We start from the raw sequence: 25,413 nt of genomic DNA, 5'->3' as shown, positions 1-25,413 counted from the left end.
AAAAGGCACAGGGAGAGCAATTGATTTTGTGTGGTGTTTTTATGCAGAGAATTATAAAGAATTTGAAAGTTAATTCGAAGAGTAATTCTCGGACGTGTAAAATGGTCAATTTCTTGGATTTTTCTCATTTATATTTCACTTTCTTGTCAAGCGTTTTTAAAGATTTCTTCATTAAATTAACATACTGTGTGTTTTACTGCTCCGGCGAGAACCGGGGACATGTTGCATGCGGAGTTTCCACTAGAGGGCCGTGTTCACCGATCAGAGGGAGAGCGGAGCGGAGCTGTCGAAGTCGCAGGCAGGCGAGCTCGCTTTGTTGCTGTACGTGACCTCCTGAGTGACCCGGCACCTGGTGTCACCGACAGGAAAACAGTTTCATTTCACTTGATTATTCCGGAGCCGCTCTTCTTGGGTCGCCGTGCGTGTCGTCTTTGTGTCAGTTTCGGGAAATGCCCCATCTCTTTTAATCAACCTTCTGAATTCCTTTAGAGTTACAGCTGCGAGGAAGGACAAGTCTAGATGTAGGCTGCTGATTTCATACTTACACGGGAAATATTTCGTTTGTGATTATTTGCTTGTTTTTTTATGCTATGTGTTTAGAAAAATACAAAAAAACTGCAGTCGAAATACAAGCAAGGATCAGGAAATGTTATCTTGAAAAAATGGATAAACTAAAGGTACAAAGATGTAAACACTTAATACTGCTAACCTGAAATATGAAGTGTTGTTCTGTGCTGTGGAACATTTTGATGCGGAGAGAAACAGAGTGTTTTATACCTAACTCAGCCACCTAGATATTATTGTTGTTCGACCAGCATTTAATTTGATTGCGTGCTTGTTTTAAAAGAAACAGAGATGGGAATTTAAAGACTTGTAACCAACGCTAAAGTTGCGGTACTGTATATTGATTCAGCGTTAGCAAAATGAGATGGAGAAGAGGCACCAGAAATATGAGCTTCAGTTCTCCGTTTTGATTAAATATAAAATAGCAGGCTACAGTCTGGACAATCGAGTAAGACCAGACAAGCTTCAATAAACCGATTCCTCCCAGAGCAGCAGGGCTATCTGGGAGAGTAAACCTGGAGTGGTTAATAAATTGTTGCAGGGTCGTGAAACAGATTTATTGTCTCACGATTCTCAATTCCTCTTGGCTGTTAACAGTTCAAAGCAATGCTACCTTTCCTTCCCTCAGACGACGCATTGCGTCTTTAAATTATCTTCGAAATGTTTATCGGAATGAGCGGTCTTGCTGGTTAAAGGGAGACTCGCGCACTTCGGCAGGAGAAATGTCTTGAACAGAAAGTGAACCATGTAGGCAGGTTTGCATCGCGCTGAAAGTGTTAGAAGTAGGGAACCACCTAGTTGTGGCATCACTGAATGAGTTGCTAGTCGGTTTCTTCAGTATCTTTGCGTTCTCATGTGCCAGTGCATAGTGGACAACAAAAGAAATAAATAATTTCATAGATCCATAGAATGTAAATTATCTTACCGTTTTTCTAGTAAATGAGTAACTCGGTGTAACAGATTCACAAAATGGCAGGTTATCTGTTAAATAAACGGGAATTAATGCTAACCTGAACGTACTGTTCAGTATGGTTAAAAATGACTGGACACGTTCACGGCAAACACAGCTTCAGAACACAACAATCGGGATTTGCAACTGTGTTGGACTATTTATAAACGCGGCTGCTTATTTTTGTTACTTTGTTTTGATACAGATTAATGCAGCGTGGGACACAGCATGATACGGCTTAGAGTAAACAGGCTTGTCTGCTACTGCTGATGACTAAAGAGTGGGTAGTGCATATCTATTTTCATTTCTCCAACATGAAGGGGAAAGCGCGTCTATGAGAGAGAAAAAAAACGTAATTCACACTTCAGAAGCTGAGAAGACCTTTAAAGCTGGGTGCAGTTCACGTTTTGTCTTCTTCAAGTGTAATGTTGTCTAACGCCGAAGCTGGAAAATGTTAGCATCTAGCCGTGAGGAATCGTGTGCCATTTCACAGTAAAGAGACATGCACTGAATCCTGTTAAATAACATTATAGCAGGATGATAAATTCGATCAGGTCAGATAATCATTTTCTATCACCTGCATATATAGTTTTCCTTTAGCTTTTACAAAGTATTTGTTAGAAGCAAACAATTTTATTTCTTAAGTAAAGCAGTTTTTGGTATAGATAGCTCAGGTTTTAATTAATACAGTGTAGTCCCTTACAAATGTCTGATTGTTGGTGACTACTCAGTGTCTCATAATCCACACGCTTTTCATACGACAGACTTGATTCAGGGGAGCTCTCAAACTCCTCCTGCTGTGTTGATTCCTGCAGTCAGATGTCCTCAGTTTGTTTTTAAGTTTTGGCTAAACTCTTTTTGCCAAATGTTTTAATGTTCGATTGGTTGTTTGTTGTTGTTTTTTTACCTGAGATAAAACCAAATTTATTGTGTCAGACACCATTTCTTAAAATAAGATAATGCGTTTTGCCAATAAAAATGCATTTTGAAAGATGAATCCATTTTTATGTCTAACCGAGCAGTGCATTGCCAAATGTCAGCCTGCCATCCTGCCACAAGATTAAATTAAACTGTTTCAGTGCCGTTTAGGAGACGTGACTATGATTTTGTCTGATAGGTTCCCATGCAAAATACTTAAGCTGGTATGTGATGGCTATATTTCACTGTACTTTACATTAGCTGCTTCATAGCTGATGATGACAAAACGATTCAGGGATACTGTTGGCTGGAATACAGCATGTGAAGACTCTCAATACTGTTTAAAAGCATTTGAATTCAATCCCATTCTTTTCTTCCTTCTGCTTGGCACATATTCTGGTTTTGACGAGCAATTGTTTTAGGAGAAGGAGGAGAAGAATTTGAGGAGGAAATGGAATTCTCCATACAGAGCACTGGTCTTTTAGTGACATTTCATCTAATGGGCTGATCAATACTTAGTTTTAAAATATATATATTACTAACAATGGGCTGTTTGTCTTCCCTGGTAAACATCTGCATCAATTGCTTATGCTCAGCACCAGTACTTCAGAAGACTCTGACATGGAATTGATATGAGGACTGCAGGTCCACTGTTATAAACAAATCCATAAGCATTCACTCCATGGTCATGTAATAATGTCCATTTTGGCAGTGACGTCCAGCTACTGTCCAGCTACAGCAGAGATACAATAACACCACGAGACAAAGCCTGTTTGCTTTGCCATTTCTGTGTAATAACACATTAATTGCCAATTAGCGGCAGAAAGCATGTGTAACTATTTAATGATTAATGTGTAATTGCATATGTATTTATGTCCTGAATACCAAAAGTGCAAATGGCTAACGGAGGGTGTTGATTAGTGAAAACGAATGCTAATGATTGATGTGGGCTGGAACTCTAGTGTTTGGGTTTCAGCAGGTTTTGGGGGTGGAGGGTGTTCACCAGCCCACTAAATGTGAATTAAGGGCAGAGCAGTGAGCTCGGAGGAGCTGCAGCACGTGACAGCAGGACTATGAGTGCCTGCGATAGGTGCATTGCATTGCTATTCAGCGGCAGGCAGCAGTCGAGGGGTTAATCCCTTGCCTTGCGTTTTCTGGGGTCATGGTTTTGAAACCTGACAGAGGCTTATATCCCAGCCAGCTTGTCAGTGCCTCTCTGCCTCTCAGAAAGAGCATTTCCCAGTAGCCGAGCAGTATAACGACGTTAGCATTTTACCAAAACGGTACTGTGGGATTTTGCTAAGTTTACTCCTTCAGCAAGAAAACAGGATGGACGGGCAGAGGGGGCTTAAGCAGTAGCAGAGGAAACACCAGCAAACTGCAAGAAACGGGCAAGAAACCGCCCAAATGAAAGAGAGACAGCAGAAAGCAAACTGTGCTGTCTCAGGGGCATGAGAGGGAAGAAATCAAACAACACACTTACATAATTACAGATATACCTTCATGGGCATGCACAGAAAGGATCTGAGTTTTCTCATATGGTCTAGAAGGCTTTTAGGCTAGCAGCCACAATGGACTATTTCAACACAATGATGTAATCTTGGCCTTGTGTCATTTATATTCAACCTAAGAAAACAATTCCCCTGAATAGCCAGTCTGACAACAATATTGTTCAGTGTTGGTTTTTTATTTGGATACGGTCCAAATGGTTCACATGCCTCCACAGTAACTGTTCTTGCCTCCTGAAGCCTCTTCTCTGAATTCCAGTTTGCCTTTCCACCCCTCGTCCCTTTTCCCTCCTCCTTCGCCGCGTCTTTTTGCGGTTTGTTTCATTTTTGTTTGCTTTTTCCCCCCCGGTCTTGACACTTTGGGAAGGGGGACCCAGTTTGGCCACGAAATTAGGATGTATCTTTGCCGAATGCCTTCATTTGACTTTTCAGCATATTCTCCCAGAGGTCAAGTCAAGGTTAGTTTGAATTCCATCCTACATTAAGACTTCTTTCACAGCTATTTAGCTCAGCAGCCCACTTCCTACTGGGCCTGCCCCCTGGGTATGTCAGTCCCGCAGACCTGACAAATCACACCCCGATGGAGCTGTTCAGCTTTTACCAGCCACTGGTGTATTCAAAACATAATATTTTCACCGACAAAGGCATCTTACCACATTTGCAATGAGGGGAGGGTATTTTTTCCCCTATTTTGTATATTTCAGTTCTGGAGTAAACATACATTGCCTGTTCACTCAATCTGTCAGCTATGACGGGTATTGCCTTACAGTAAATTCCATCAGCAGTCTTCCAGATGTTAAGATTATGCCACAAAAAATCTTAATTAATGACAGACTACATTTCCATGCCTCAAAAAACTGTTATTTCATAAAGTTATGAGCAGATCAAAGCTTAGGCTCCTAATTTGCAATATAATTGTTATTGCATTTCATCACATTCTCTTTTAATTCTGCAGGGGGGGAAGGATGGTGCAGAACTATATAACAAAATCACATTCAAAGAGTACATTTTGATTGCAAAATTATCTAAGCAGCTCCGGAAATCCTTTTGAGCAGATTAGAACACATTTATTTAGCAAAAATCTGGTTTGTGAGCTCTCGACGTTTAATTTTCCAAGATGAAATTTTGTCCCGATTCTACGTACAGCATGACTGCATGATAAATTCATCTGGAGAAGAAGGAGCTGGCTCGCGGGAAACCAAAATAAAAAGGAAAAAAATTACAAAAAGTTATTTTTAATGCATGACTGACGTGAAATTTTTAAGCCTGTCTGCTGTGCATTATTCCTCTGGGACGCTCTGCATTGGGATTCTATTGAGGAACCTGCAGCAACAGTTGCTGAGAGCTTCAAAGATTGTAGTCAAATTGGAGACTGGAAAAAAACAGGGGTCATTTATTGAGTTATGATTTTTTTTAAATAATGCAGATTCTTCCAAACACCAATATTTTTTAAGAGTAGGACCCCGTTTCATTGTATGTGTTCATTTTGAAGTACATTGATTAAAAGCGAAAAAGATCTTTAAGAGGACTGAGTGTGTGCTTATCAGTACCTCCATTTAAATTAATGGGACTGGTACCACTCACTCTATGGCATAAAGAAATTGTTTTCCTATGTCTTAAATAAGAGTTTCACATGTTAATGTCTTTGTAGATTTTGTAGATCTTTGGAGATTGTGCCACAGGAACCCATCTCTTCATTTCTTCAGCTATTTACATACAGGACTGTCTCTATGATCCCTCTAGAATCTGCAGCTGCATGTACAGTATTTCAACTACACTACAGTGTGGCACCCTGAGTCACAGTCCATGGGAATTGTTCACAAAGGCCTTGACAACACTCTGGAGACATCAGTAGAATTCTGTTTGAAATTAGTGCAATAGGGAAAAGACTATTCGTTATTTGTCATCATATTTTATAAACCTTTTCTTTAACCAGACATTTGATGGTTAATTGCATCTTATTGTGATTTTGTAATTTTGACTTATGTTTCTCATTCTGTGAAAAAGTATTGTACAGTATGTCAGCAGATTAGCTGACAGCTGTTTCAGGGTATCGCATATCAGGCCTTCATATAGCTATCTTTAAAAATATATTTTGGGTTTTGTTGAAATACCTGGTTTTGTTGGCAACAGAGATAGGAAGACCTGAGGCAGACAGAATGTAAACTACAGCAAAGATTTAAGGCAGTTTGTACAGTACAAGCCATATTTTTACATGAACACCAAAAAGGATAACAGTAGGTGTACGCTGCTGAGATATTATCAACTTATGCTGTTCCAGAGATCCGAAAGACTGCACATCTCATAGGGCCCCAAACCTTTATTTCTTCATCTGCTGTAATTGCAAACTCCAAGCAAACTGTAGTAAGAGCCTCTTTATTGTGTTCTGAGTGTGTACCACGTCTGCAAGACACAATCAAAATAACATCTCCCACTAATGTATGACTGCACCGCCCCCCCCCCCGCACACACACACACACACACACAACTCCACCCCACCCCTGTCTGTTTTTGAGCCCCCCACCCCCACTCCCCTCTCGTTGCACAAAATTCACTCAGTGCATTTCAGTCCACAATTAATGTGAAAGCACCATAATGCCAGCGCGACTCCTCTTGCCTAGTGGTGCACCATTTATCATCACAGTTTTACATTGACCTTGACACCTACTTCATTAGAATAAAGATTGTCTACCATTTAGGTTACATTGTCCCTCTGCACACAGACCCCATGCAAATTTCTGTTCAGATAGAAGAGCTGTGAGCCTGTCAGGGGTCATCTGCATTAAATGATTGCAGCTATTTTCCAACTGCTTCTTTTCATTCTGCTCAATTCAGTGCAGGGGGAGCACTCGGGCCCTCTGCTTCCACACTGGGGCTGCTGGGAATTTAACTCTTTTCACTCAGTTTGCTTTGGCTCTTAGAAATGCTTTTTGATGAGGTTTAAATAGAAGCACTTAATTGGCTGTTTAGAAATGCTTGGCAAAGAAAAAAAAACACGCTAAAATTTGCAAAGGCTGCTTTTTTTATTTTCTCCTCAAAATAAACTTTTTTCTTGTCCTATTACAGTCGCAAAAAGGCCCTCTTTTCATAGACGCTGCTCATTAACAGACAGCGATAACATTGTAATTTTGAAAGCTATTTAAGATCTTTGCTAGAAACACTGCAGACACAATGTGATAAAACCAGTCAGCAAGACCCTCCATTTTTTTTTACCTCCACTCAGATGTTAGGATCCTAATTTATCTCTATTATTCTGCACATAAATCAAAACAACACGCTGCGACGTTTGCCAGAAAATAAGAAGAGAAAAAAGTCAAAGGAAATAAGATGTCGGGTCTCATAACAGAAACTTGCAGTGATATAATTAGAATTAAATTATTAATGAGGGATACTTAAAAAAGATTGTTTCATGATCTTCTATTAGTGAATTTGCAATTCATTTCAATATTTGTAGTTTGATTTATATCGGGGATAATGCAATATACGTCCAATTAACAATGCATGGCCTATGTAATATGATTTTCAGTTAATGCAAATGGAATAAGCTGGAAGAAAGAAACCGATTCGAATCCTCAAATGTAATTTACTCTGCAAGTTCTGCCAATTTTAAATGACATTGCACTTTTTAATTTTTCCCCCCATCAAAGCCTGGGCACCAAATTTATCCTGATCAGGTGGGTCTATTATTAATTTACAAGGAAAATCGCCCAAGCATTTATAATTTCTATTGCTTGCTCGAAGTTATTTGCCTTAAATTATTATCAATAAAGAAAAGGCAGGCAGCCTGACAAGGTCTTGATTGTGTGCAGTCTGGCCCTTATAAGATATTGTATACTGGGAGATATAATAGATGCACTTTGGACTTTCTTAACTGTGGTACTTGACAAATAACAGTGCAGCACTAAATAAATTTTGGCTGATGCTTTGATTCAGGCAGTACCCAACTTCCCCTGAGCAAGCTGCAGTAAATATTTCTCGGAGGGAAAATCTTTTCTTTTTATGTCGGAAAGGTCCGAGTGGCAGAATAATAAGAAAATCACATTTTGATCTTTGTTGATTGTATTGTTTCCAGTGTTTGTCTCATAAAAAATTAAGCACCAGAATGCAGAAGCCGAGGCAGAGTGTGAGCTGGCCTCAAACAGATTCCTACACTGTGTGTATGCAGCTGAGCTAAGGACCCTGGCTTTGGGAATAAAGACAGCCTTTGTTCATCACTGAATGGCATTAGCCATGGGCTTCCTATGGGGTCACTATGAAGCCTAGCAAGAAGACAGGAGAGAAAACCATGAAAGAGCCACCATAAAACACACACACCTTAGTTATATTCCAGACAAGGGAAAGAGCATCAATTTTTAATTAGTGAAAAAAAAGGCAGAAATACTAAAAATTGCCAGGAATACGTGTCAAATGGAGTTCATTTTATCGTTCACCATGCCAAAAACCCCCAAGGGTGGCTACAGTGTCAATTAGGGGTCCAGCGAGCCTTTCTGAACACGTCGCTCTAAAAGGTCCTGTAGCTCTTCTGCTTCTGTTTTTCCCCCACACGTCTGTGGGTTTATTGTACCCTTCTTTGTGTATTGATTGTTTTGAAATTCTCATTAACACTTCGTAAAACTCTGCACTGTCCTCTCCTTTTTTTTGAACGCACAATTTGAATTCCCTTGTGCAGCCCATTGTTTTCTGCTGGTTCTGGAGTTATATGACATCGAGAGAATTCCCAGGGTTCTGTGGGGCAGAGTTCACAACTTTGCAGGGCCCTATACCATCCTACTCCTGACTCATCTTTTTCTTGGCATTCCAGTTCCCTGAAAGATCCATTGTTTGGTTGATTTGTTTAGCTACTTAATGTATTTTTTACAATGTAAAGATTTTTTCTCTCTCTCTCTCTCTTTTAAAAAAAAAAATACATTCCACGGTAGATCAGATCTAGAGTGGGGCTGGAAATTTCTTTCTCTGACCCCTCCGTGACTGGGCACCTTGTTCTTAAACACTGAGGGGAGGATAAAAAAATGCTTGACTCGCTCAATGTGAGCCTTCTATACCAGTTTGAAAATGGCTTATTCTTCTGGTCACCATGGTGACAATTAACAGTGTTTCAAAGCTTTTGTTCCAGTCTCCATTTGAGCAGAATTTTTTGGGCGTGATTTTTCATGAAAACTGTTTTACAAAAGCACACATTTAGCATAAACTGTTGAGAAAGTTGTTCCAATCAGGGCTTTAACTTTTTCAGCCTCTTGTTTTTTTTTTTAAGTAAACATTTTTTCCTTTTGCATCCTTCCTTCAGTTTTGTAAACTCAAATGTCTGCTCGCTGCTGGGGGACCCTCTTCTTTCAGGACCTCTTAAAATTTCGTGAATTGAGTCTTTATCAAGTTTTTTTCTTGTTATACAATTTAGGATGTGCAACATTGAAAAAGTATTTAAGATATAACTATTAAATTTAGAACAACCATTGTTTTGAGAGTAGCACTGCTCGGTGGTCTGAGGTATTGTATTGTAATCTGTGTATAATTTGTTATTTTCAAACCTACATTCATGACCTTTTGAGAGAAAATAGCACTTAGCTTAGGTCAATAAGAATATAACAAATGATTTATCTTTCTGGCCTAAATATGTAGATTACTGGTTTGGCAATCCTGTAATGATAAACTTTGGCCTTTACCCCCAAAAGATAATTATGAATTGCTGCTTCTAAACTGGTGTCGCCTTATATTAACTCAACCCTTATTGGATCCCAACTGTAAATCATCTCTCAAATGTATATGTTACAGCAAAAGAAAGTAACATTTCCATAGTATCTGGACAAGTATAAAAGAATACCAATACATTTACAGTACTACATTGAAGTGCAACCTTACATACACAGTGTTGTAATCTCATTCTTTAAAGCTGATATTCTTCCCCACCTGTTTTCGAACACATGCGATTGTGCGTTAAGGCATGTCTTTCTGACTATGAATATGAGCAGAGCTGAGGACATGATTCTGGAGCAGGAAAATCATCCTCACTATCATATCAAAAATAAATCACTCACACCTACACCACAGAGTGAATAAACACGCTGTTGTGCTGAAATCCTGGTGGCACTTTTATTTTCTGGCTTGGTTATTGTATTGCTCCACAGCTCCTCACTTGAGGACCTACGGCATAAGACAGTTGTTTGCTTTATTTAACGCTTTGCCTCATTCAGGCCTTTTGTGTGGGACTTGCTGCAGTGAATTGCATAGTAGCTGTGAACCAGGGTCCACTTGGGGACTTCAGACTACAATCAGACACAGGTCACCAGTGTAAAGGATGAGTCTTTCTGTGCTGGCTGTGCGGCAGAGCCCATAGATTTTAATAATAATGTTAATCTTGTTATCACTTGCATGCTATTCTCCTGAAATTCATACGAGACTGTCTAAACTCATTTCACTCTCAGTGAGCTTTTATAGCTCTCAGAGCAGAGTGATTTATGTAATTTTATTCTGGGATTGGTTTAATGTCAGGCAGAAAATGTGAAAAGCCAGTTGATGTGGCCACTGTGTCACTACAATTCCTGTCTCTTGTTCCACATGATAATCGTGGACTTATAAATATTTAATGGACCCATTCCTCCTACAGCACCTTGGATGTTAACTGGTATTCATGATCACCTTTTAAAAACAGGCTGCTGTGGCTCTCACTGCTCAATGTTATTGTGTCCATGAGGTGTTGGCAGATGTGTGGAGATGTGCTAGGTGCTGTATGTAGCCACATGACAGATTAGATGAAAATAAAACCCCTGTTGATAAAAAATACATATACTGATATTACCACTTCTTTAAAATTTAAAAGCTCCTTCCATTTGATTTACAATATTTTTATTTCTGAGAGTGGTGTGCTGGGATATCCCAGTTCACTGAAGCGTTTGCTTGTATTTGGTTTTCCGTCTACCTCAGTCGGAAAAGACCTTATGTGTATGAATAGACAATTTAGCAATAACACAGGTACGTATAAAATATACATGTCTGCTTTTACAGCCTATGATTTTAACAGCCATCCTAAGAAAGCAACATTGAATGGATTCAGTTATCTGCAGCAGCACAAAAGGAGTTAAAAACAAATGTTTCAAAATCTGTTCATAGAATTTTATCTCTCTGGTCCTAACATGTTACAGATTCTTAACAAACTTTAATTTAATGGATAAGATGAATCTACCAAAAAAATACATTAGTGTTTTCATGTATGACTGCATTTTTGCTGACATTTTCAAAGTCTTTCATACCCATTAATATGTGAAATGAATTAAAAGTAATGACTGCTTGTTGATTTTGCCTTGCTTCCGTTTTAATGTGTCTCTGTGAGCATACTGCACATTTCAAACATATTGCATTTCGTATCAAACAGTTCCTTGAAAAATCCATTTAATAGCAATATAGCAATACAGACTGTTTTTAAATTTTAATTTAATCAGTCAGCATCCTCTTCATTAAATGTATTTTTTAAATCAACATTGTTGTGTGAAGGCAAGGTTTTGTGTGTGTTTTAAAAAAAAAAACAGATCTTACTGCTCCAGTGATGTGTTCATTTTAACTCCTGATCAATATTCCACAATTCTTTAGATTTTTAAATGCGTCAAACTTTGCTCTTAAAATCAATATTTGCTGTCAACAAATTAATTGTATGGTTCCTTTATTTTTAGACAATAACAAGTATCATTTTGCACCAAAATTAAAAAATGAAAGGGATTGATGGCTGAAACCAGCAGTGAAGTCAGGTCCATCACATGCAGACGATGAAAAATGAAGCTCCAATTGTTGACGAAAAAACAAAAGATCACATTTAAATATTCGAATATGCGTGGGCTGTAATGATAAATGATGCCCAAAAACCGAATCAAGTAGCTATTGATGCAGAAAATGAAGAAGAAGGTGTGACATAATATAACATATCACATCAAAGACAAAGTCTGTTCTGCAGTCAATGAGTTAGGAAGAACAATCCAGTCAAATTAGAAGCTCAAAAACTTTTTACTAAGAACACCTGTATTGCTGAAAACTGAGATGCAGCTTTTTGCCTTATGATTACAGTCTGTAGTATTGTAACTTGACGTCCATTTTGTGTTATTTATTAGAAAAAAATATCCCTCAAATTTATTTTTTTAAATCAACATTTCTTCTTCAAAGAGTAGAACCTACTCCCTAGTAGTTCAGGTGGGTAGCTGCGTCAGCATGCGTAGGCTGCAAAGGAACAAGTAATAGGTTTATTCCATGCTGAAAAAAAGAAGAAAGAGAACACAACGTTTCGGCCGTGGAGCCTTCTTCAGGTGTGAGGTTGTTCACACCTGAAGAAGGCTCCACGGCCGAAACGTTGTGTTCTCTTTCTTCTTTTTTTCAGCATGGAATGAACCTACTCCCTTTTTGTTTTTACAAGGTACTTTCTCAAAGTGTTCTTCAAACTCTAGAGTTTCTTCAAATTAGTAATTTCTGAAATAATAGAGCTAAGCAGACTAAATAACAACAGTATCACAACCTTGGCGGTGCTTATTATCATTGTGCATGGCCTGATCTTATCTTTGTGATGTGATAATCCTTTTTAGGAGAGGTCAGGCTTGATTGAGAGGTGCAAAATCTCAGCTGTGTAAACTCACTCTGGCCACAATCAACTTAAATGTTAAAGAGGTGATCAGCAATCTCTTCCTAAATACACAAAAATTATAAGTGTGAGGAAGCAACTCCGTTTTTTCCATTCTATAAAATAGCATTATTTTTGAGAGGGCAATGTCTGAATGGAAACAGAAGACCACACATTTGCTCTGTGTCCGTACTGGCTGTAAAGATTACTACCAATGCTTAGGGTGGCTTAATACAAGAATGTATTAAAATGGAAAAGAAAGAATCCAATTCAAAAACTGATCTGTGGAAGCATTTTAAAAACAACATCAACTATGTATGTCTTTCAAGAAGCAAAAAAGAAACAAACAATGCAAGCCCGGCAGCACCTGCAGGGTAGTGAGTGATGCTGTGTGTCCCTTGCAGGGAAACAGTGTAGAGATGGCCATGTGGTTCCCCAGGAAGACCCAGCTCCTGAGCAGAGTGGAGTCTCTGAGACGGAGTGCGACGAGCCTGCCTGCAGACTTCGAGGACAGAGTCTCCGCACTGACACAGAAGTGGGACCTTCTTGAGGTGAGCCTGTCAAGCCGGAAACCAACTTTCCCGAGAACAAGAAAGTTTTGCTTCCAGCTAACTTGAGTTTTTAGAAATCAGAGATTTCTCTCAGGGCATTTTAAATGGCAAAGTTAGGGACAGAAGACTACGTTCCCCCCTCCCCCCCCCCCACCACCACCGTGCTGATTATCCCTGTGTAACGTGATTCATCAAAGAAGCTGGGCAGCAATGAAAAAGTAACCCTTAAAAACAATCCTGCTCCATGTGCTAAAGAAAGTTAAAAATCCCCACGGGTCAGTTGAGTTAATGCAGGTCGATATCCCCCTTGAAAGGTTTTGGTTTTTTCTGTTATAGCAGGCTTTTAGAGTCCCTAGTCGAGATAAAGCTTTGAGAGCTTGCTAGGAGCTCATTTTAAATGAGTGACTGAGGATCAACACTTATAAGTTCTATAAATGATGAACAGGCCCTAGGCTTTTTTTAGCTGTTATCTATGCAAGACATATGCAGGTAGTGGCAAGTACAGTAGCTTTCTAGCATTCAGATGGGACAGTTACTAACTTGGATATCATCCAAAGTGGAAGATCTTATCTCCTACAACCTCCTTGATGATATTATTAATTGTAGGGGTCGGCTTGAGATTCCTATCAGAGTTCAACTGTGCATTGCTTTTAAAAGCTAATTTTGGACTAATCATAACTGATCTAATCCATTACATGAAAAATATAATCGGTACACTTTCAATTATCCCTTTTACTTCAGGAATGCCCTGAGCCATCTTGCGTGAATTAACAGCATTGAAGAATGAACCAACTACTCCTGAGATGAAAGAGTTTATCCTCATGCAGTTAATTGCCTAAATGGCTTTTGTGAAACCCCAGGTGGAAAGGCTGGGCATCAGGGCTTGCCAGTTTCAGCTACTCTGGTGTAAAAACAAGCAAACAAAATCTGTCGCTGGATACAAAGCTCTCGGTCTCAGTTGAAATATCCCAGTTGAGGACGGCTTGCTTTACAGAGTTCGTTTAAAGTGTAAAATGAGATGTCAAGGGAGAAACTTTGGTATTGTGGGCTGAAAAGGTACAGTCTGATTATAATATAACCACTCCGGGCTGGATATGTGTTTTCTGATTGGTGCAGTTCACAGTTCTGTTTTGTTTAGCTGCGTTCTTAGTTGGGAAATTCAAATAGGAGAGGGGATCAAGGCGCTGAGATTGGAATGAGAAAAAGAATCATCTCAGCACAACACCAAAAACAGTTTTGTTGCCTGAAAGCCGCACTGATTTGTGAAATATGTACCAACTGAGATGGCCACTGACCTAGACAACATCCTCTTTTGCTGATTGAAAGAAGCCCAGCTGCAGTGTTCTGAGGGTGTGTGTGAAAAGGTTCTGTGCCACCCAGTCTGGAGATTTTGTTTGTTTCTAATCTCTGTAGACTATGTGCAAGCGTGCAGCGTTCCCTGTATGGCCATCAAAACCTGCTGCCTGTTTCTTTGTACTGTACTGATCTTTCCTTAGTCAAAGCAATGAGAAAAAAATTGAACCTGCTTAATTTGCATATGTATTATTTTTTAAAGCAAATAGAGTTTTAATTTAAAGCTTGTGCCAAAGAACTTTAAAATGTTTCCACCAGAGTGATCAGTGTTAATTAACATTTTACAAAAAAATTAACAACCATATATTTAATTGCTGACAATTTGAAAAAAAAAGTATATGAAATAAAGTACTGTTGGTTTGAATATTTCTTTCATCTGAGGTGAGCAGCGTGGAATAAAAATACATTAGAATGAAATGTCAGTGGTGCGTAGAGTTTAATCTGTGAAATTCTGTTCCCTGTGCTGCACATTACTCTGTCTCAATTGCATATTAAACAAGCCTATCAAGGCAGACATTGGCATCTGGTGTGCTGACACAAATTGTGAATTAAATGAAATTGATGTCCTCTGTCGTATATTTATGAAGACAGACCATTCTCTGAAGTATTCTGCTTATGAAGAATTTATGATTGCAAACTGTTCCAGGACAAAATAAAATGGCAATAAATTCTTTTTTGTAACCCTGCCCTCCAAGGGCATTGATTTCACCTCCTGCTGCTGCATTTGTCACAGCACAAAAACAATAGCCAAATCTGGAATCCATTGAGGACCTTCAAATTATCAATATTCAAACCAGGGAAGACAAAGAGACAGGCAATGTCCTTCGTAGAATTAAACACTTTAGAAAGTGACAAACGTGCATTCATGTAGCACTTCAGGAGCAGATAGGTGACTTACAGTCATTTGGAAAAAGAAAAGCGTATAGTGAAACAAACATCTGTCACTGTGTTGTTAACGGGCTAATCCTAATAGCACTGCTCTTTTAATGTGCTTAATTCCTTCATCCATTGGGATGGTCTGTCACTGACAAAACAAAACCCTTAAAGTCACGTGTCTTACACCATTTTTCTGCAGTCAAATGCAGACTTTTTTTCACTTCAGAATTGTTCCGTTAAGTTTTCTTGATGCCGAAAAGTTGTACAGGCGGTACTGCTGAACCCTGTGAATAAAGACAATGACCCTCTTGCAGAAATTCCAGTCCAGCTCTACAAAGTCGTTTTCCGTTTCCATTCTAAAACATTCATGGGAATACAGCTGACGCGCTTCGGCACATTCATCTTCTTATTGTCTTTGTTGTAAAGTGTGGTGTGTAACGCAAGCCACACAAACACTTTGTTAAAAGAGTCACTATTAAAAATGCAAGCAGGGTGCAGAAATTACAGTGCAGTTAATTGCTGTGGCACACCAAAATAGCCTTTTCATTGCTGAATCATTATCATATCCGTTTCATTACAACTAGCACAGACACCCTGTACAAAAGAATTACAATGACACCAAACTGTATATAAAAGTAAGACAGCCGTGTATTTTGTACTGGTAAATGCTTTTTCACAGTTCTCTGTCCACACTCATTTCCACCCCTCGAGTCCTGTTGCCTACAGAGGGAAAGCAATCACTCCAGCTTCAGCCTACATCTCAGTTCGGCGTCAGATTTCGTCAGTCTGACGAGAGAAGAACTTTCTAATCGAGATTAACCCATGTAAATGTCTTCTGTGTTTTTCTTTTTTTTGTTTTGTACTCACCTCCCTTTTCCGTGTTGTCTACCTCGGGCAGGTGTAGTTCCACATCTCCTTTAAGCTGTTGCTATCACCCTAGCATTCACAAATTCTCTCTTTAATTCTCTTGATGTACAGTAACCAAACTCATAAAGTTGCTTAACCCTACAATTGTGTCTACAACCTCAGTTTGAAGAGATTCATCATTTATTTACTACCAACTTTAGAAATATTGACAGTTGCTCCATCTGGTCTCGAACTGGGCTCAGATCTCGGCGAAGATCTGTTTTGCGTCGATGTTTAACAAAGGTGCTGCGCTGTCAATAGCTTCGATAGATCCCCCACTGCCAGACCAAGGGATTTGCATCCACACAAGAAGGGTTAGAAGCAACAGTCACCCGAATCAAAGCCATTACACCATTTCTGCTCTGCGTTCAGCCTGCCGTTTGGGACGCACTTGAAAATGCGGTGATCCGTCGCCAAGGGATTTTTGGGGGTAAATGAAACAAAATAAAATAAATTAAATAGCAGTTGTGGGATATCAAAGTAAGCTGTGTAAAAGACAGACATAAAATGTTGGAGGCCAATGCCTTGGAGTTTAACATAAAAGGGCGCTTTGTTGTTGCTGTTTGCTTGTATTCACAGAAACGTCGCTTTGCTTCTTCGTGCTTTGTTTTTCATTTTCTTATTCTGCTGTGTGGTTATAGAAGACCCTGGAGGAGAGGACTGGGGGCCAGACCGGAGCCCAGGCTGGGCTGGGCCCCTGCAGCCTGCTGTCCCCCGAGACCAACGGCCTGGTCCGGCAGCTGGAAAGCAGAATCAAGGAGCTGAGGGGCTGGCTGAGAGACACGGAGCTCCTCATCTTCAACTCCTGTCTGAGGCAGGAGAAGGCCGAGGCCGAGGCGCCGCACGCGCCCAAGCAGCTGCAGTACTTCAAGGTAAGAGGCTGCCTCCTGTGAAATGAACCTGTGGAAATGGCGCCACAGTGCGTAGGGGGGGTGTACACCTACAGAACCCGCTCAGCAGTGCAAGGGGGGCTGCGCCACAGACAGAGGCGCGGCGGACATTTCATTAACTCCAGATATTTAGAACATCAACAGGCGAACAAACCACATGCCGTCTGGACGCGAAGAAGGAAAATCGGGGCGTAAGATCTTTGGCGTAACTGGGCGTGTCTTCCGATTTATCATTACGTAGTCATTATTTCGCAATGGATTGTGAAGGAAAGGGAATTCTTTTTTTCAAAGATCACACATTTTCAGTGCCCTCCCTAGGTAACGGTAATATAAGTGAGGTATTAAACCACATCTTTAGCTCCCCTCAGTGGATCCCAGTCTCTTTGTGAAGACATATCAGTGGTACTCTGAATAGGTGCACAAGGAGACTAAAATCCTAAATGTAATACACCCTATATGTTAGCAAAAATAATTCAGTATGGTTTGGTTCCCATTTTTTATTCCACTGAACCCTAGGCAGAAAATGAATCAACAGCTGTCAGCGTTGGAGCCGAAATACTTTCGATTTGATGACATTTTTTTGGTTTGTTTTGAGGGACCAATACAATAAGTGGAAAAACCTATTTTATGTCTATGCGCAATAAATGCTGCTATAAATTATGGTGGATTAAAAAAAGCAACAACATAAAGAAGACAAGCCTTTGATAAAAAAAAGTCATATTGCAGGAGGGGAAAAACACCACAGCCATTGATTTCCTGGGAATGCACTGGGTAAAAAAAATGATTAGAAATATTGATAAATGCAGCTCTTATGGACAGAACAGCCATTACATTACAAAGCAAAAAGGCAGAAAATGAGAAAAAAAGAGCATTTAACGATCATCTATCTGTTTTGGCAATTTTGCTGAAAATAGATCCAATATCCAGAGCTGGCATAATTATAGTCCTTTTGAAAGGTTATCGCCAAGGGAATATTGTTTTATAGGTTGTGTTGCAGTTCATGCTATGGAAACAGTTTAAGGGTCACTTCACAGTTAAGGGAACAGTAAAAGATAGATGCGATTTACAACTTTAGTAGCTATGACATAAAATATCTCAAAAAGGATTATTATGCTTTTTATTACTGTCACTTAATATATAAATAGAGAGTGCAGATGATTTCAAGGCATAAATGTCTAGGTGCTTTTTTTTGTACTTCAGTCATATCTCACTTTAAACTGTCCTTCTTCTACAGTTTGGCAAGCAACATCTGTGTTTGTCCACAGGAAAATCTGACTCCTTTATTTATGTAGAGCTTTTTTCTTCTTACAGTATATGCAGCTGATAGTGTTTAAAAAGAGGGAGAAGCCTTGAGGGAGCTCCTAAGTGTTGGTAAAAGAAGTCAGGAAAGTGTTCAGAGAAAGCTGGGGGTCTTCAGCAAAGAGTGACCACATTACACCTTACAGTCCTCTTAGTTCTGCAAACATTTAATGGCTATAGACTAGCACCCAAATTTACACCAACCTTTTAGGGGCTTTTGGCTTTGGAATTTCAAGGTCATAACAGTGCATCATTTTCTAAATGTACATCATAGTAATATTTCTAAATTATAACCCCAGCTTAATTCAATGAAAGGATACTAAGATGTGCAGCCTTGACCTCTTCATGATAAAGTAAATCAAAGACGAGGTCATTTAGGATTTTCCAAGACAATTTGCATAGAACACTTGAATTGGGGGCAATCAGTTAGTTGCCTGGAGAGTTGGTAGCCTGTTTTTCAAAGTGCCTTTCTTAAAACAACAGTCTTTAACAATTACTAGTTTGTTAACACCATCAACTGGGATAGTTTCCAGAGATTAAGCCTTCATTTTGGGCACAAAAACAACTGCCCCATTTTAACCAGAAATGTGTTCATAATCCAAATGTTTTAAGAGGATTACAATGATTATATGTCACTGAAGAACAAGAAATATTATATTTCTACTTGATTTTCTTTAGATACTTTAGTGTTGGAATTCCTTCCCTCTTTCAACATGGAAGTTTAATTTATTATAATCCCCAATAAGAAAAAATGAATAAATCAGGGTCATACCTTGTTACTCTCTCAGTAAAATGTGCTCCATTGTGAGCTTCAAACCAGACTTTACATCCATACCATTTTTTAAGTGTAAAGAAATAGAAAGATGATTAGAATACCTTTTGTTTTTTACTAAATCGAGCATATTCAGTTCCATACTGGTTTTGCATTTTGATGTTGTTTTTGCATCGTACCAGTTAAATGGCTTTCTATGTGGCACTAAAGACATCACCATCTTTTAAAAATAATGAGGTGTGACAGTCCGAGGGTTAGAGCACGAAATGAACAGTTATTGTCAAGCGCGTCACCGTTAACTCGTTAGTGATCTTAGACCATACCGAGTCATCTCATGGAAGGTCAAGTCTAATCAACGACAGCACTCAGCAAAGGATCGTCTGAAAGACTCCAGGAGCCTGTGCAACTGTTTTCTGATTTTGTATTCCGTAGCCTTCATAGAGCTAATAAAATGTGACAGCACAAATATAATATCAATACTTTCTCCATGATTAGGAATAAAGAACTCCTGTTCTTTGCCAAGTGCTAACCACATTAGGTCTGTGCAAGCACCAGCATGTAAAACTGCCAAGCACAGTATTAGTTCTTCATCGACAGTTAATAGAGTGCAAGCAGGTGACAGCCAAGAAGGACATGATGATTAACAAACCGATGGAGAGAAAACCATATTTTTACTTTATTTTACCATATTTTACTTTTTTTCGCATTACCACAATCTTCCTTGCCTGCTGTACACGTTTACCATAGATATGTGAGTCTGCATTTCTATGTTATGTTATTTAGCATCCTCTTTCAAAATTGGACTCTCTTAATTGTTATGATTGTTTGTGTGTACCTACCCAGTTTGGCATCTCTAATTGGACATCAGTGCCAAAACATCACCAGAACCTTGGCGCCAAGCTGGGAGGTGATGAGAACTGTCCGCGCCTTCCGTCTTGAACCTGGATCGTTAAGAGCCAGCTGCCATTTTGCACACCTCAAGCACCAGGAGTCAGAAATGACTGCTTGGGGCTCTCCGTGAAAACACAGTAGATTGAGAGGTGGCCTGCGGGGAGCTCTGTTTACTCGGCATGGCCATGGGTCGCCCTGTTTGAGCCACATTCGGCTCACCCCGGCGGTGCTTGGTAAACTGTACGCCACCCCCCAGCCAGTCTGGACATTTCGGTTGCTGTCCGCCTGGTCCTGCAGGCCCACACGCCTGTTGGTTTTCGTTACAGCCAAGAGACGAATTACTTCATTGAAGTCTTAATTGAATCGCAGCAAGTTGCTTTACTGGAACATTTGCAAGTGTTTTTTGTTGTTGTTGTTTGTTTGTTTGTTTGTTTGTTTGTTTGTTTGTTTCAGAAATGTGGAAATTTACATTACTTAGGAAATGCAGTTGTTAAAAGACGACCTCAGGCATGTTTAAGAGGTGAAAACAAACAGTTCAAATGAATCCTGATTTTAAGTCAATTGCATGACTGAGAGCTCAGCTGGAAAACAAAGTGGCAGCTGTGTGGGCCTTAAGCACCAGGATAGGGATCCCGGCCTGAGGCAGTGACATAACCCAGACTCAGACCCGCAGACCTGCTGGTCCAAAGAGAGGGCCTTCTTCAGTGGGCTCACTTGTGACCCCCGCTGTAACGGTACTGTTTGCGCCTGTTCATTGGATTTCAATCCAAAATCCTTCCTACCTCTGTTCTAACTATTTGGGTAGTACAGAAGAAAATACATTTCCACCAAACAACCTTTCACAAAGTCAGATGTCAACATGTTGACTGCAATTCTTTTTTTTTTTCAACAGACATTTTCCTTTTCTCTCTTGAATAGATTGTGATTGGGAGTCTGATGCTGATCATTTTATTGCTAGCATCTAGCCAAGACAGAGTAATAGATGCATTACAAATACCCTCTGCAAACACAGAATCAGAAAGCACGACGGTGTTGACAAAGCTATTTTAGGCAAAGGATTGCTGCTGTATACTGTTAAATCAAACTTGGGTTTGATTTTCTTAAACTTCTGGTGTGCTGAAACATGGAAGAGTAACTGGATTTGCGAGGACATAGAAAACACGAGAATTGTTTTGAGAGAGCACATATTCAGTCAGTGGTTCAAAACATGTTCAACTACAAAAGATATGTAGTTTTGAAATTTAGTTGTGTGATCTGGTTTTCATTCCTTGCTTTTGTTACATTTATGTGCGATAATAAAACTGAAGAAGTCACTGCAATTTGAACTGACATAATCAACAAATATATTTAATCAGAACATTTTAATTAATCATAATTCATTATATCTCCTGTGTGCTGCTATATGAGTTAATTCTGTCTTTTGCTTCAGTGGAGAGCATTTCACTGTTCCCTGCTCAGCCTAATTTATGTAGACTATATAGCAAAACATAAGCAAGGAAACGTGATCAAGGTGAATCTTACATATTATTTTTAAATGTGCAAATTGAATTAATAAGATAGTGATAAGACCACAGGAGAAAAGACATTTCAATTTCATCTGGAAGAGATTAAAATAAATGAACAGAAAATATGAAGACTGTTGGAGAATAGCTGACCATACCCCAAGCCACAGTGGCGATAAAGAAAGGCTTCTGACTGAGCACAAGAAATAAGCAAAATGATTACACCCTTATTAATACAGAACGGACAGGGCATTCCATTTGTTAAATTGTGAGGACATGTTCACACACAAAAGGATTTGACTTTGAAAGTTTTTAAAAGGCTCATGCCAAACGTCTGCATATTTACTGTCCCATTAATGACTGGTTGGATTACAGCAGCTGATGACTGTAATACTTTTAGATTGCTACAGTGCTCTAGATGGATCCCAGCACATGATGCAGCAATGAGAAAATGTGATGAGGTCTTGGGAAATAGTCATCTAAAACCCTGAGATTGTCTTACCAGCTTGCACATTACAGGCCAGCTGATGCGCTTATGCCTTTATTAAAAAGCCACCTGATGAATGGTCTCTTGATGAGCTTTCACACGCCGTATTTTTCAAGGGATGCTGGAAGCAAAGCATGAGGTTGCTATTGAAGGAAAGAGGGCTGCAGTGCTACCTTTCGAGACAGAAAGACAGCTCTGAGCTTGGAGTTGTGCCCAGACTCATTCAGAGGCTGAAGGAAACTGAATGATCCCAGAAATGTGTTAATGTATTGTACTTAGTGTCTGCTAAATCGCCGGTTCTTGTTATTTATATTTATAGCTGTATTTATTTTAGAAGGCTTTTTTTTTTGCTAATGCTAAGTAAATGCACAACGACGCAGACACAAAACAATGACACAGACGTTCTCAATTTTAAGAGTGTGCTTTTCAGTCTGACTCACTGAACCTGTGTTCTTTCCTCAGAGAATGACAATTATAAGGACATAATTTCGATGTTAATGAGTATAAATTGGAAAGAAGCACTCTTTTTTTGTATATTTACTCTAGCTATTCTCCAATTTCCTTTTGACTTTACTTCTTTTAAAAAAAACTAACAGTGACCTAAGATATTTATGTAAATGAAAATGTGTCATGGAACTCATAATGTTAGTGTGCCACAAGAGGCTTGTTTTATAGCCAGAGAAACAACACTTCTGGTTAACGTGGAGTAAAAATTAATTTTCATAGCCACGTCTGTGGATTTTTCCATCAATGTTAAACCCATTCTGGGGTTTCATATGTTACAAATTATTGTGTTTCTGGTAGGGCGTGTGTGTGCGTACACATGCTGTTTTGTAGTAGGATAATCTGTCTTCTTGTTAGGGTCCTGCTTGTTTCATTTTGACTTTGCCTACCTAACTTATTGCAAACGACAACTTTATCATGATGTAGTGGGCCATATTTCTCTCTTCCCAGGAGGAAGGAGTTGTATTTTGCAATCACATTACCTGTTTAAAAGACAAAGGGACTGGTAAATATATGCTAAAACAGGAGAGGAAACTGCTGAGCCAAAATCCAATTTAAATGTAATAGTGTTTAATATTTATTAGAAAATGTAAGGGAACACATTTCCAAGCATCGGGGATTTACATAAATTGTACTCTGAATGTTTTGTCCTACAAGGGCCTGGCAGAAGACAGCAGTGGCAGTTCTTTACTTACAGTGAAATCGCTGCATATTTAATCAGGTACCTGCAAACAGGTATTCAGGTCAGGAGCATCCCGAATCGAATGTAAAAGGCATTTCCTTTTTTTTATTTTTTGCATTGCAAGATATACATGTAGTGGGTTAACATTGTATCCTATGGTAAAAAAATGCACAGCAGTCTGAAGTGCGTTGTGCACTTTAAATATTTAATATTTCACCTATTTATGAGGAAGCATAAAACTAGATACTGCCTTGATTTACATTTTTCTGATGGACTGCAGTGTCATGGAAATTTCATCAGAGCTGGTGGTAGAGCTGGGAGCAATACAGGGCAGGCAGTGTTCACCCTGTAGCAGAGGGGAAGAAGAAATTAGGGCAAGTTGTGGAAACATTAATGGAAATGCAGTGCTGCAATAAATTGAATAATAAACCTAGCAGTCATATTTTGGCATAAATAGAGCTTTTGGTATTTGTCATCTGCCTTATTTAAAATTCAGAAATATTAAAGGTATGCTGTTCCCCTTATTATAGAAATAATAGAATTCTACCTATTACAGAGTTATGGTAATCTAAATTACTATACAGTGTAATACATCAGTAAATAGAATATCAGTGTAAAATATCTACCTGCTGATGTACAGCACATTGCATTTGCTGAGGGAATAACATTTGTCATGTCCCAGGTTTTGGTCCTAATGTCTTTTTATAGGTACTTTTCACACGGTGGAGTAAAACCTTATGTAAATTGGATGATAATTCCAGTATAATGTTGTAGATAAATGAATGAATTGCATCATTCCTTCAGTTTATACAATTATTGCACACTTTTACAGTTCAGCGTGCTACAAGAACAAAAGGGGTGAATTTTAATTTCACTGCTGGGTCTGCAGCCACATGCCCCAGCTCGTTTGTCCTTATGCTGAACACACAGGTATTGAAGAGGCTGTCGCATACTTTGTGTTTTCAGCTGTCTTCACTGACGTCGCATGTGTTCTTCCAAATGATTTGGCATTATAACTTCGAAAGACTGTTTTCAGAAAGCTCCCTGAAAGATATTCCCTCATTTTCAGGCAGCACTGTTTTGCTCCAGTTCTTATCCGTTATCCACCCTTTCCCCCAGTTAACTCGTAGTCTTCCAGCAGGTAGCCCATTGCCTTTCAGATGAATTCTACACGGCAGGACTTGATATGAACAGTGGGGCGCTTGAATGTTCTTTTCTTTTCGTGTTTGTTAATCTGTTCGGCAACATGTAGCTTAAGCTAATATTCAAGCCTAAAAACTATGCATGATCAGTGAAGTTTAACAATAAAAAGTTCTGATTGTTAACTACAAGTGATGATGTAGGCTCACCTCTATAATGTGCTGAGCGGAGGCATTTCTAGAGGCCTAGAGGGCGGCGTGTGTGGAAGGTGGCAGCGCCGTGACACTGTCGGGGTCTGATGGGGTTCTGTCTCCGCAGTCCCTGTGCGGTGAGATCCGTCAGCGGAGGAGAGGGGTCTCCTCGGTTTTGCGGCTGTGCCAGAGGCTGCTGGAGGAGCAGGACAGCAGCACTCCTGACACGGAGAGACAGGCCCTGCAGCTGGTCACCGTCAACCTGGAGCGGCGCTGGGAAGCCATTGTGATGCAGGCCCTGCAGTGGCAGACCAGGCTGCAGAAGAGACTGGGCACAGAGCAGGTGAGGGCCGGGGCACGGGGGCAGACACTGCCCCAGCGGTGGGGTCAGATGTGCCTCACGCGGTGCAGCATGCTGCGTCGTTGTGGAGCGAGTGGTGACAAGTATTCGAGATACCTGGGCCACACTGCAATGCACTTTTCATAATAATGTTAAGAAAACCTCTAAAATATTCCAGCAGTATTGTTCCAAACAATATGCCAGCAGCCATATCACCCTGCAACTCACAACTGGCAATCCAATGAAGCTCAGCAGGTGTGAGCCTGGCCAGTACCTGGATGGGAGACCTCCTGGGAGACCTCCAGTCTGCTGCTGGAAGAGGTGTTAGTGGGGCCAGTGGGGGGCGCTCACCCTGCAGTCTGTGTGGGTCCTAATGCCCCAGTATAGTGACGGGAACACTACTGTAAAAAGGCGCTGTCCTTTGGATGAGGCGTAAAACCGAGGTCCTGACTCTCTGTGGTCATTAAAAATCCCAGGGCGCTTCTCGAGAAGAGTAG

The 25,413-nt window shown here is 39.8% G+C and overlaps 1 protein-coding gene across 6 annotated transcripts in view; it reads left to right on the top strand.

The window, feature by feature from the left end:
* The window catches only part of akap6 (A kinase (PRKA) anchor protein 6), a 125,680-nt gene that overhangs the window by 87,221 nt on the left and 13,046 nt on the right, over window positions 1–25,413 (top strand). For all 6 annotated transcript variants that reach the window (XM_015350178.2, XM_015350179.2, XM_015350176.2 and 3 more), the window contains 3 exons: window positions 12,937–13,083; window positions 16,860–17,090; window positions 24,704–24,919. In XM_015350178.2, coding sequence (XP_015205664.2) covers window positions 12,937–13,083; window positions 16,860–17,090; window positions 24,704–24,919 — 594 coding nt within the window. The remainder of the gene's footprint in view (window positions 1–12,936; window positions 13,084–16,859; window positions 17,091–24,703; window positions 24,920–25,413) is intronic.

This window comes from Lepisosteus oculatus, chromosome 8 (assembly GCF_040954835.1).
Source record: "Lepisosteus oculatus isolate fLepOcu1 chromosome 8, fLepOcu1.hap2, whole genome shotgun sequence".
Lineage (NCBI taxonomy): Eukaryota > Metazoa > Chordata > Actinopteri > Semionotiformes > Lepisosteidae > Lepisosteus > Lepisosteus oculatus.
The sequence above is the reverse complement of the archived record's forward strand: the minus strand, read 5'-3'. Positions and strand labels throughout refer to the sequence as shown.